We start from the raw sequence: 13,337 nt of genomic DNA on the forward strand, positions 1-13,337 counted from the left end.
AGACCTTACTCTTTAGGCCTGCATTAGTCAACTCTAGGATCTGACTTCAGATCTTGCACACAAGAGGTTTGAATGGGGTCTAAAAAGGCCAGCTCCCTTCTTTTGCACCCCTCAACTTCTCCATTTCACAAAAAGGCAGCACCATCTCACCTACTCATCCATGGACAAATGGGGTTCTAGGATCTAGGAAGGAATTTTTATACTAATAATTTTATTTAATTTATTTATTTATTATGTGTTTGTGTTCCGCCTTTCTCCCCGAAGGGCACCCAAGGCGGCTAACAATTTAAAATACAAACAAAGATACAAATAAACATTAAAAATACAAAACACTTAAAAACACATATATTTTATATTTAATATAATTAATATTATATTAACATTTATATCGTGCCTGATTAGCTATTGTGCTAGTATTTTTATTTCTTTTCCTTTTCTTGGCATGTCTGTGATGCTGAGAGAGCTTTCATTGCAATGTATAAAGTAGAATGAATTAGCATCACAACTTCGGCAGAAGGACGAACATGGACATGGATAAACACCAACAATAAAGCAGCAAAAGAAGGTTCTTGGTTGACATGGTGGATAGTGGGGCACACAAAGCCAATGTTCCCACCATGTGGAACAGTTAGTAACCTGTTCCCACTGTAACCACTGTAATCCTAAAATGGGCAATGGCCTGTCTGACCACTAGGCAGTAAGTGAAGTTGGCAACCTTCAGTCCCAAAAGACTATGGTATCACACTCTGAAAGGTGGTTCTGGAACAGCGTCTAGTGTGGCTGAAAAGGCCAGTTCGGGAGTGACAATCCCTTCCACACTGGGAGCAAGTGCAGTCTGTCCCTGGTCTGTCTCCCTGGCTATGGGCCTTCCTTCTTTGCCTCTTTGCCTCAGACTGTTGGCCAAGTGTCTCTTCAAACTGGGAAAGGCCATGCTGCACAGCCTGCCTCCAGGGTTTCCAACTTGTTGAGGTCCACTCCTAAGGCCTTCAGATCCCTCTTGCAGATGTCCTTGTATCGCAGCTGTGGTCTACCTGTAGGGCGCTTTCCTTGCATGAGTTCTCCATAGAGGAGATCCTCTGGGATCCGGCCATCATCCATTCTCATAACATGACCAAGCCAACGTAGGTGTCTCTGTTTCAGCAGTGCATACATGCTAGGGATTCCAGCACGTTCCAGGACTATGTTGTTTGGAACTTTGTCCTGCCAGGTGATGCCGAGAATGCGTCGGAGGCAGCGCATGTGGAAAGTGTTCAGTTTCCTCTCCTGTTGTGAGTGAAGAGTCCATGACTCGCTGCAGTACAGAAGTGTACTCAGGATGCAAGCTCTGTAGACCTGGATCTTGGTATGTTCCGTCAGCTTCTTGTTGGACCAGACTCTCTTTGTGAGTCTGGAAAACGTGGTAGCTGCTTTACCGATGCGCTTGTTTAGCTCGGTATTGAGAGAATGAGTGTCGGAGATCGTTGAGCCAAGGTACACAAAGTCATGGACAATCTCCAGTTCATGTGCAGAGATTGTAACGCAGAGAGGTGAGTCCACATCCTGAACCATGACCTGTGTTTTCTTCAGGCTGACTGTCAGTCCAAAATCTTGGCAGGCCTTGCTAAAACGATCCATGAACTGCTGGAGATCTTTGGCAGAGTGGGTAGTGACAGCTGCATCGTCGGCAAAGAGGAAGTCACACAGACATTTCAGCTGGACTTTGGACTTTGCTCTCAGTCTGGAGAGGTTGAAGAGCTTTCCGTCTAATCTGGTCCGGAGATAGATGCCTTCTGTTGCAGTTCCAAAGGCATGCTTCAGCAGGACAGCGAAGAAAATGCCAAACAAGTTTGGTGCAAGAACACAGCCCTGCTTCACACCGCTTCGGATGTCAAAGGGGTCTGATGTGGAGCCATCGAAGACAACAGTGCCCTTCATGTCCTTGTGGAAGGATCTGATGATGCTGAGGAGCCTGGGAGGACATCCGATATTGGGGAGGATCTTGAAGAGGCCGTCCCTGCTTACCAGGTCGAAAGCCTTCGTGAGATCTATGAAGGCTATAAAGAGTGGCTGTCATTGTTCCCTGCATTTCTCCTGCAGTTGTCTAATCCTAAAATTGTACCACTGTAATCCTAAAATGGGCAATGGCCTGTCTTACCACTAGGCAATGAAGTACTGCTGAAGAATTATAACTAAGGCAGGCAGATGACATATTTACATGTTTATCAGGCATGATAAAAAAACTATGTAAACAGTATGCAGCTAGTTTTTTTTTTTTTGAATGAAACATCAACAGAACTCCATGAATAGCACATATTCCTATTGCACTGCACTATATACAGCCAGTTCTCTTTACATGTGAATTTCTATCCATGAATTCACTTATCTTTGAGGTGCAGAATTGCCACCTACCTCTCTTTTAACTGCAACTCTGTTCTCATTATTTGCAAATACTGTGGGGGTGGGGGGGGGGCTCAGTGACAAAATGGCTGATGGGTGAGAGTTTGTGAGAACCATGCCCAGTCAATTATTTTTTAGAATGTTGTCTGGATTGGGTCAATTTTCCACATCAATTGGGCACTGGTATTGGCCCATGGAGAATTGTTGGACACACTTGTGTCCATCTCCAGACTTGCCCCACTGTCTTAGGCACCATCTTTGGGGGCTCCAGCTGAACCTTCACAATCCTAACAATGATGAGAGGTCTCTGAGCGTTGCTCTGAGGCTGGGGCAAGCAGCTGGAGGAGGAAGGGTGAAGCAACCCCCTCCCTATTGCTGAACTCTGAGGTCTTGATGTTGGATCAGCAACCTTCAATGAGTTGAGGGATAGCCAGCACAGCAGAGGAAGCATCAGATGTTGGAGATAATGATTAGCCCTCACTACCACCCAGCTCCACAGACTTTAAGGTAAGATTCAGATTCATAAAGTTCATATAGAGTGTATGGTGGAGCGGGTCTCCTGGAACCTAACCCCATTTCCCCCATATCATAATGATTCAGAATCTATTAATTCAGTATCCACTAGGTTTTGCAGGAACCTAACCCTAATGGATAGTGAGAACTGTCTGTACCATGTTCAGTCATATACGACAAATGCATTCACTAGAATCGATTATTTCTAGTAAAGCCTACACTGTGCAGATGCTTATGAAACACAGGAGAGTTGTACAGACCATACAGTTGTACAGTTCTGAAGCCCTAAAAAGGACATTTTCAGTTTAAAAAAAAAATCTGGCTATTTTCCCAATTCAACTTTACTTCTTCTTTGTTAATCTTATAATACACAGGTGGAGTCTCTTTATTCGCAATATTTTTAACAGCGAATCTGACTCAACGCGGCTCCCCAGGACCTGCATGGAGCCAGACTTGGCCCCACCTGAGCCCTCCGGAGGTGACTGCAGCGGTGCTCCAGTCGCCTCTGGAGGCACTTCTGAGGCCTATAGAGGCTACATGCAGCCTCCATGAACCTCATAATGGTCTCCAGAGGTCCTAGAGAGGCACTTCTGGTTTTCAGTCGAAACCGAAAGTGCCTCTCTAGGACCTCCGGAAGCCATACGGAGGCCTGTGGGGGCTGCGCACAGCTTCCACGAGCCTTGGAAAGGTGTCCGGAGGTCCTAGAAGGGCACATCTGGTTTTCGGACTCTGGTCGTGTTCGGAGGTGGGTGCCGCCCAAATTTTGTGTGACTTGGTATTTGCGTTCCAGGAACGGAACCCTCGTGAATAACGAGGCTCTGCCTGTAAATGACAAAATCACGCCTTCTTCTATTATAGTATTCAAAAAAAAGAAATCCATGATAGTTGCTCCTTCTTAAAACTGTGTTGGATCCAGAGAACCATCAATGGTGTCCTGCTTGCTGAAAAGGACTCTCTTTTCCCTTCCATCACAGCTCAGCCTAAAAATCTGATCCCAACAGTTGGGGGTTGCTGAAGAGCAGTGTGAAATATGGCAGGGGGACATGCCATTACTGGAAAAAGTTAGCAGAAATCATTTGCCTTGGAATATAAATAATGTTCCAACGCATGCAACACTCCTTTGAATCCAACACAGAAATGTGAGAAATGATGGAAGGGTGCAACCAACTGATGTAAGAAAACAGTTCATTGCAAGCTGATCTGAACAAATACCAAGATTCCAAATGTTTCTTAAATGTCTGCATTGTTCCTTAGGGAAAACTCATTCTCCATAGCTCTAAAATATTCTATGCATCTTATGCTGACAAAGATGCGTCTCCCAAACACATTTGCTCATTAATGTTTAAACATCCCTCTTGCTCAGCAACAATCCCTCGCAAATGCACTTCCATACATTAGTGTTCCAGGGAAACACTGGGAAACCTATGTTTAATTCTAATGTTTAGTTCTACCCTTGCAAAGGCCATTTTATTGCATGTACACGTAGTTGCTATGTTGCTACCCTATAACTTTTTCTGTGATCGGCTATTGTGTAGCTTTGGTACAAATATTAAACTATGTTTGGCAACCTTCAGTCTTGAAAGACTATGGTATAAGCCCACAGCACCTGGTATTCCTGGGCAGTCTCCCATCCAAGTTTTACCCAGGCCTGACCTTGCTTAGCTTCCAAGATCAGACAAGTTCAAACATGTGCAAGGTAACAGTTGCTGCAAATATTAAACTGCCCCTACTAAAATACAATGTTTTTGAAATGCATGAAAATATATTGAGGGAAAATGCAAATGTTCAAAATGCATTTGGATTTCTGGGAGGTTTTTAAACTAATTTTTCAATGAACCATTTCCTTCCACTCTAGCTTTGGAATGACGACTTACATCTGCCATTTTCAACCACTATGTTGTGGCACACTGGTGTGCCGCGAATGGTCCCCAGGTGTGCTGCGGGAATTTGGGAGAGGGTCATTTATTAGCAGAACCACTGGGGGATGTGGGCCCCCCACCAATAGCATGGTGTGCCTTGTCAATGGTTAAAACACTGATGGTATGCTTTGACCATTTTATTGCCCTTTCAGTGTGCCGCGAGTTGAAAAAGGTTGAAAATCACTGACTTACATTGATATCTTCCAAATCTAGAAAGTTCAACACCACTCCATTGCGTTTCCATATGACAGGAGGCCGTAGAGGTCCATGGATAGCACAAGTCAATACAGTACTCAGCCCAACCGTTACAGTGGTAATGCTGACCTTCTGCTCTTCAGGAAGTGTCAGTTGGACCACCTCTGTGAAAGTAATAACAAAAAGTAATTTATATGCCTAATAAAGGTTTGTTGTATGTTGTATGTAAAAAGTAATTATTATTAGCAAAATGAATCTGGCCTTTTCATTGATTGATTGATTGAGGAGGTTTCAGCAGTAGCTAAGAGATGAACTGCAAAAAAGGTCAGCTTTAGAACAACATGAAATAGGTTAGAACCTCAATAAGCCTAAATTACAAAGTAATCCTTTATTTCATGCTCCTTGGTTGTTAGACAACCTTCCAGCTATTTAAAGAAAGACTAATATCTATTCTCATTTCCACCATGCAGAAATCAAATTCATCTTAAAGAGACTGTAGAACAAATGCATTATAATAATATTTGAATGAAAGGGGCATTTTCAGCTTAGCAAGCATGAATATAATCAAAACAGCAAAGGCCTCAACAGATGCGCATTTTAGACACATTTGGCTAAAGGCTACTTGTTTTTGAGGGTCACTAACAATCAGGCACCCTCAATGAACAGCAGCAGCATTCATATTGCACTGAATGAGCAAAGTGCTTCACATATATGATCTTGATAAAATTCTTATCAAGACAACTTAAAACAACTCTGAAAGGTTTAGAGGTGTACCTTATCCATAAATTAAGCAACTATGATTATCTCCGTATTCAGCTGGGCTGAGGATATGAATCTCCATATTCAGCTGAGGATGAGAGGGAGTGGTTTGACCAAGGGACATTTAGTGAGTTCATGGCAGAAGTGAGATTCAAACCAGGAAAGTCCTGATTCACAGTTCAGTTGCTTAGCCATTATGCCACACCAGCTGTGGTGAACATCTGACTTTGTTAATCTGAACTGTATTACACATCTGATTTACAGGCCTTATAGGGACAACACAAATGTACTAGTGTAGGTACAACATCATATGGTGTTGATGAAAACTACACCATGCCAAAAAGGAACAAATTCTCCCCCTTCAATCTAGAGCAGTAGTTCCCAAACTGGTGGGTTTGTGACCTATCAGCCAGGGAAGCACTTGTCCCCTTCTCTTTAAGGGGTGGGAAGGCAGCAACACGATCCCCAGGGACGTGAGATGTTGCCAGGGACGGGAGATGTGGTTTTATTTACCAGCTCCAGTGCTGGAGACCTGTGGGTTCTGGGGAGCCCCCTGTAGGACCCCCCGCACCTCCAAACATGTTAAAAATAGAAAAAACCAAGCAGCTTTTTGTCCAGTTCTGTGACAAAAACTGAAAGTGCCCTTTTAAAATATATTTTTATCATGTTTGGAGGTGCAGGACTCAGGCACTGGATGCTAGTGAGTAAAAAGCCCATTCCCAGCAGCAGCATGATCTTGGTTCACTTTGCTGCCATAGCCCCTCCCGAGTACACTTAGAGTGCTCCCTTGTAGAAGTTCGGGAAGCACTAGTCTATAGTATTGCAGAAAATACATGGATTTTTTTTCAAGTTTATCATTAGAACCACCACATTTTCCTACTAGTTCAAAAAACCTGCGAAATTCAGATTGCTAGATACCATCTTGGTATAATAAAATGCACATTTTCCCTGCCTCTGCACTACTGAACGAGAAAACATTGGATGCATTTTTTTAAATGTTAATTCTGAGACTTTTAATTGCTAGTTGGTTATTGTGATTTTACTGTGTTACTCTTTTGTTGCAAGATTTGGGAATCACTAGTTGAATGGTGATGTAAAAATGTTTTAAGTAGATGCACTGTGGCATAGATGTTTAGTGAGCAGACATTGACATTTTCTCTTATACTGGGAAATGCACTAGCAGATCTTTTGTTGAGGACAGCCACATGAAATACTTTGCCACACTTTGTATATATGAAATCTTTGCCATCAAAATATTTCTCCCTTTCCCCTTAACATGACATTTTGATTAACACCTATACAAACATTGCTCTGGATCGAGACACCAGATTTTTGAGACACTCTAAAAAATCACTATAGCAGCATTATCATTTGTGCAGCCAACTGCTATAAAAGGTGACAACTTATACTTTGCTGTGTATGCCTATACAGACAGGTAAGACACTTGATGGTGGAATTACTGTCAGTGGCAGAGAGTTGTTATTAAGCATCTCAACAAGCGACCACAAGGAGTGGCAGAGCAATCAAGAAGCATTGTCAAAACGGCAACATCTATAGTTTTATCATTCCCTGGTTGTCTCTTGGCTCAGCAACTGAGGCTCTGACAAAAACAAGGCCTTGGAGGTATGTCACATTTAAATGCTCCAAGCCGAGCTTTCAAGTTAATCGCCCATTAAAATGAGTTTTAGAAGAGGGGGGAGAGGAGGGTAGTTCACACCTCCTTTGGTGCTTTGTTACACCAGTCTTTGGCCGTTTGAAAAACAAGACATCAAGTGCACTGATTCCAGAAGGTATGACATCTCTGGAACCCACATACTCCCTTGTGCCTGCAGATTTAAGTTGTTCGGTAGCTGCTGCATTTTGTCACTCACTGAAAAGCAGCCGCTATAGGAAAGCAATAAACTGTTTTCTTCCTTTGTTGAAGAAAAAAAGGTAGAGAATAAATAAACCTTGATTGCACTGAAATAAAAGCTTGGGAAGAACCTGCAGAAGTCTCATGATTAAGTAACAAGGATAATTGGACCTGGGATCGACCAGTTTCCCCTCACAGCTGACATTTTTCTCTAGGGGCAATATTTTTGCCACATCAAAAAATGGAGTACTGTTCATTATGACAACAATAGCTGTGCTTTGAAAATGGTTGTTGAAGCGGATGAACCAAACAAGAAACACAGGCCTTTAAGTAGGCAGCTGGCTGAAAACAGATTGGTGGCTTATGCCATTTCACAACCACCTAAAAATGAGGTTCAGACAGGCTTGGATTTGTAAGCGAAGGAATCGTGAGTGGATATCTAGTTCCTCTTTATAAATGTCAAAGCTGATTAGACTTTAAGGGAAACTTTGATTAGAGACTGAATCACTGGGATAATCTGATGACATACCCTTTGCTGCCTCAGAGTCCTTTCTCTTTATTTATGTCCTCATAAATTAAGTAGCCACACTGAAACAAAGATCAGGGCCTGGACCTATTTTAGGGGAATGTACTTTTTGGAGATGCTCAGGTTAACGTAAGAAAAGATACCTGATTCTTTACCTTGCTTATTGCAAACAGTAGCAGCATGTTGTTAGCCTTTCAGTGGATAGAAACCACTTTTGCATATACAAGTAGGAAAGGACTGCTTGTCACTGAGAGTTCACCAGGTGAGTATGTTTGCACACACTACAAACTGTAGTGAGCTGATGATAGCAGATCTAGCCACATGAAACACCACAGACATGGATACATGAACAGTATTCAGACTTTGGCCTACATAAAGGTCTAGTTAAGAATGGATAAATACATCAGTTTAAATTTAAACCCTTTATTTCTGATCACAGACTATTGGGAACTGGTGGTGGTGATTACTCTTGATGAAGGAGAAATTTTCAAATACACACTGAAAGGAATGCTTCTGTTTTTATTACTTCTTATGTTCTAAGTATGAGTCCTAGCATTGACTGCTGGAGGTTGGGGTGGGTGGGATGAGCCCTGTCTCAAAGTAAATTCTGACATTCATTGGTACAAACTCATCTTAAGATCAGATCATATACGATGTCCCCACTATTATTACCCAGATATTATACGAGTTAACTTGTATGCCATAGTAACATAGTACACAAATCATGTACCAGGCTCATATAGTAATTTCCACAGTTGTCATGCACATATTTGTTTCTGAGCTTACTCTTCATGGAGATCAGTGCCAAAATATTGTTTTTGTTTCTTGCAGACATTACACAATCAAATGACAATGACTGTGGTCATGCAGTAAACCATTTAGAAACAGGAGGTCATCCAGGCTAGAGAGAAGGTGCCTGAAGGTGAGACATGATTGAGATTATGTGTAAAATTATGTATGGGACGGATAGAGAGGATAGAGGGAGGTTCATTTCCCTCTTGCAAAACACCAGAACCAGGGGATATCTGCTAAAATTGACTGGTGGGAGAGTTCGAATGGACAAAAGGGACAAAATTTTTTTACCCAGCGTGTAATTGATCTGTGGAATTCTTTGCCATAGGATGTGTTGATGGCACCTAGTCTAGATGCCTTTTAAAGACATAAACAGATTTCTTGAGGAAAGGTTCACCACAAGTTTTATGCAGCCTCTTGGGCTCAGAGGCAGCCTACCTCTGAATGCCAGGTGCAAGGGAGTGGCAACAGGATACAGGTATCTTGTTGTCTTGTCTGCTCCCTGAGGCATCTGGTGAGTCACTCTGAGATACAGGAAGCTGGACCAGGTGGACCTTGGCCTGATCTAGCAGGGCAGTGGCATAGCTCCCCATATCACAAAATCAAATTTAACACCCCCATATGACAATTGCCTGAGTCATAAAAGCTATAATTTTTCCCAGGCATAAGGAAGTCACACTGTAACTCATGTATATTTGCCTAAAACATCAATAGCACATCTCACACACAAGGGGATATGCTGCAGCAGCACAACCTTTCACTCTCACAGCAACCCTCTCCCATTCACTGTCACAGCATACACAGCAATTTGTTTCTCTCACACATGCAGCAGCACTTACACAGAAACCAGTATCCACCCCCCCAACCCATTCATGCATATTCTCCATTCATGGTTTAAATGCCACAGCAGGGTCCCAGGCTCCAGACTTGTAAGTGGTACAATCCAGATCAATTTCAGGAGGGAAATCACTGCTGCTCCTCATCTGTCTAAGGCAGCCATTTTCAACCACTGTGTCGTGGCACACCGGTATGCCTCGGATGGTCCACAGGTGTGCCTCAGGAATTTGGGGAGGGTCATTTATTAGTATGGCCATTGGGGGATTTGAGCCCCCAGCCAGCAGCATGGTGTGCCTTGTCAATTGTCAAAATACTGATGGTGTGCCTTGGCATTTCTAGCACCTTGTCAGTGTGCCATGAGATGAAAAAGGTTGAAAATCACTGGTCTAAGGCCTCAGAAGGACTCCTGGAGGCCTTAGAACTGCACTTTCAGTTTTCGCAAAAACCTTTCTAAGGTCTTCTGAGGCCAGGGATGCCCTGCATTGGGTGCCCCACTGGAGAAGTGGCACCCCATGTGACCCAGAGGCTTGGAATGCAGGACCCTATAGCCACGCCCCCCTTAGCTACAGTGCTATTCTTATGATCTTATGTTTTTCAATGCACTGAAACAATGCATTCACCGAACAATGTACCTTTTCATTATAGATTGCAATTATAGACTGAGAATTTTGAGATTATGGATCCATCTAGCTCACCGCTGTCTGTGATGACTCACAACGGGTATCTTCAGCTTCAGACAGAGGTGCAGATGCCAAGGATTGACAGTATGCATGCTTCTCCAATATATATGACTATCATCCATTTGCTGATGATATGACTATCATCCAGTTGCTGTTGTCTTATACAGCAATTTATTTTCATATAACTGTATAATGACTTAAAGCAAGGCCTAGGAGGGGGGGGTAAAGGGGGTAATTTGTACCCAGGCCCAGGGTCAAAAAGGGGGCCCAGGAACCAAAGGAGCGGGCCCAGAAATTTCCTGGGATCTTACATTTTCCTGTCTATTCAGACTTGTGGCCTGCACAGGATGCTGGGAACACGACCACACATGTGGGGCTGCAGGTACTGGTAAGCCATATCTGTTGGGTCGAGGAATGCATACATGACACTCCTTAACACAGCATCAAATCTGGGAGGAAACTGGCCTGCTATAGTAGCTCTTTGGCTTGTGGATCTGCTTGCCATGAAGGAGTGTTCCCCTACCCTGTTTTGCCCCTCCCTGCCTCCATTCTGCTCACCCGTCACCTCCCTCCCCTGCTGTTTCACCCCTCCCCCTTTGCAAAGGGGCCCAAAGAAACTTTGTACCCCCTTATAAAATTCCTCTCAGAAGCCCTGACTTAAAGGCTCTTCAGCACCCACAGGACTGCACATAATTTTTTTTTTTTTTTAATTTGAGGTAGAAAACAAGTTCATATCAGCATGTGTCCAAGTCTGGTGGTCATAGGGGAAGGCACTATCTTGATGTGTAATAGAAATGACAAAATTCTGGGCTCATAGCCCAATGCAATCCAAATCCCCCCCCCCCTGCTGATTCAGCTCGCCACTCAAGCATGTACTGCATCCTGTGGGGGCAGTCTCAGAGGTCTCCTCCAGATAAGACGGAGTGCATAGCGCTCCATTTTGAGATATGCTGTGGTTGTGCAGGCAGCCAATGGCGGCAGGAGAGAGTCCAAAGTCAGAGATTTCAATCTGGAGACTGAACATTAACAACTCTACCTCTGCTGCCGCGCCATAGACCTCAACATTTTAACCATGCACACTTCAGTCTATGTATGGACATGTTGCCAACCCCATCACGGCCCAGAGCAAAGCTGACTTTAGATCAGGGGTTGCTGAACTTCCAGGTTTCTAAGCTGCTGGAAGCGGCTGCAGGGAGCTCAACTTGGGAAGCAAAGACTTCTGACACATTCCAAGCATTGCTTTATTTTATGCCGTCATTTTCAGCGCTGGCAAAATGTGCTACAGTTGCAGATATTCGGGGCTGAAGTACAGTTTTCTTTTTAAATGAACACACTACTATATTTGGAATGTATTTGATAGGATAAAGAACAAGCAATTAGCATAACGCATAACATTTAGTAGCTCTAATGAGGATTGCTTTTTTTCTGAAGAGATGTAAAGTAAAAGCACAGTCATTGGATTTTATGTCTTTTAATAATGTTTCATTAATCCTGTTTCTCCCACTGATTTGGAACCTATTCTAAAATCTAACAGCTTACTCCTAACATACTTTGGAATGTTCTGTTGCAGTGCCAAGAAGAAACTTTATTTTTATATCCAGTCAGAAGTTATTTGGTTTTGAATAATGGCAGAAATGACAAAATGCAAAAGATATTCCAGCTCTGAGCTGTTTGTCTCAGAGACTGAAGGGAAACCAACTTCAAATTTCTGCTTAGCTCATCTTGGGAAGACTTTGACTATCACTATACCTTTGCCTAACCTACCTGTTATGAGGATACAGTGGAAGAGGGAAAGAAGTATATCAGCTACGCTGAATTCTTTATAGGAAAGATGGGACATAAATGTGATAGGGGAAAAATTGTCGTTCATGGACAGGCAAATGTTTTGGCTGGCACCAAAAAATGAACAGAATTTGTTGTTCATAAATAAATGAAATGAAATTGTTTGTTGTTCATAAATAATTTTTATGGCTTGCCCATATCCTGAAAGCTCTCTATATAACCAGTAATCATATCATGGATGGAGCTTCTGAAGAAACAATTACACAGAATCTTCAATCAGCCTTTAGTTCCACAGTATGTAGTTGAGGAATAAAAGAAGCTCTGATGATAACGAAGAACACCACAGGAAGTACGCTGAGGGTGAGAATGAAGGGTGAACTATGAGGTACATTATTTTGTAGTAATATCAATCATTGTTTTGCAGTATGGGGAACTCGAGTCAGTGACTCGGACTCAAATTGCAAAAATGCATGATTTTGGGTGACTCTGCGACTCGTGCACATGGAAGACTCTGAAAAAGACTTGGGCCAGGGCCCCCCTAACTCGGCACTTATCCCCACATCTGTGTCTGGGGGTGCTTGCTTACTGTTTTCATTGCATGGAAAACCTTGTGAGGCATGCAAAATGACAGGCGAGCAGCAGAGAGTTCCAATCAGGAGGGGTTAATGCAATCAGGAGGGAGAGGTGGGACTGGGCTCACTTTTCCCATCTCGGATAGGAAGGAAGGAATGGATGATCATTGGACAAAGGACTGGAATTCTCATATTTTCATTGGCTGAGGGAGGGCAGGAGGAGGAGCAGAGGAGGGGCAACCCTCATTGACCCGCCAGTGCAAATGGGACTACATGTGAGTAGGGCTGCCAAGGATCAGGTCATCCTGGTAAGTCTCCCAGCTGCTGCTTGTGACCCTCTTCCCTCTCGCCGCTTCTGTCCCGGCTCTCACTCAGTACCTCCCACCCTGTTTACAGATGGAAGGGGACAGCAGGGGAGTGAGTAAAGAGAACGAGACATACACTGGCAGCAGGCCCCATTTTTCCCATGGCTGGCTTTTTAAAGGGGGCAACTCAGCCCAGGAAGTGTGAGGAGGCAGGGGAGCAATCACGCTT

The 13,337-nt window shown here is 43.4% G+C and overlaps 1 protein-coding gene across 5 annotated transcripts in view; it reads right to left on the reverse strand.

Moving 5' to 3' along the window:
• FSTL4 (follistatin like 4) overlaps nt 1-13,337 on the reverse strand; it is a 491,509-nt gene that overhangs the window by 66,211 nt on the left and 411,961 nt on the right. For all 5 annotated transcript variants that reach the window (XM_066617279.1, XM_066617277.1, XM_066617278.1 and 2 more), the window contains one exon: nt 5,001-5,167. In XM_066617279.1, the coding sequence (XP_066473376.1) occupies nt 5,001-5,167 (167 nt within the window). The remainder of the gene's footprint in view (nt 1-5,000; nt 5,168-13,337) is intronic.

The sequence above is a fragment of the Tiliqua scincoides genome, chromosome 2 (genome assembly GCF_035046505.1).
Source record: "Tiliqua scincoides isolate rTilSci1 chromosome 2, rTilSci1.hap2, whole genome shotgun sequence".
NCBI lineage: Eukaryota > Metazoa > Chordata > Lepidosauria > Squamata > Scincidae > Tiliqua > Tiliqua scincoides.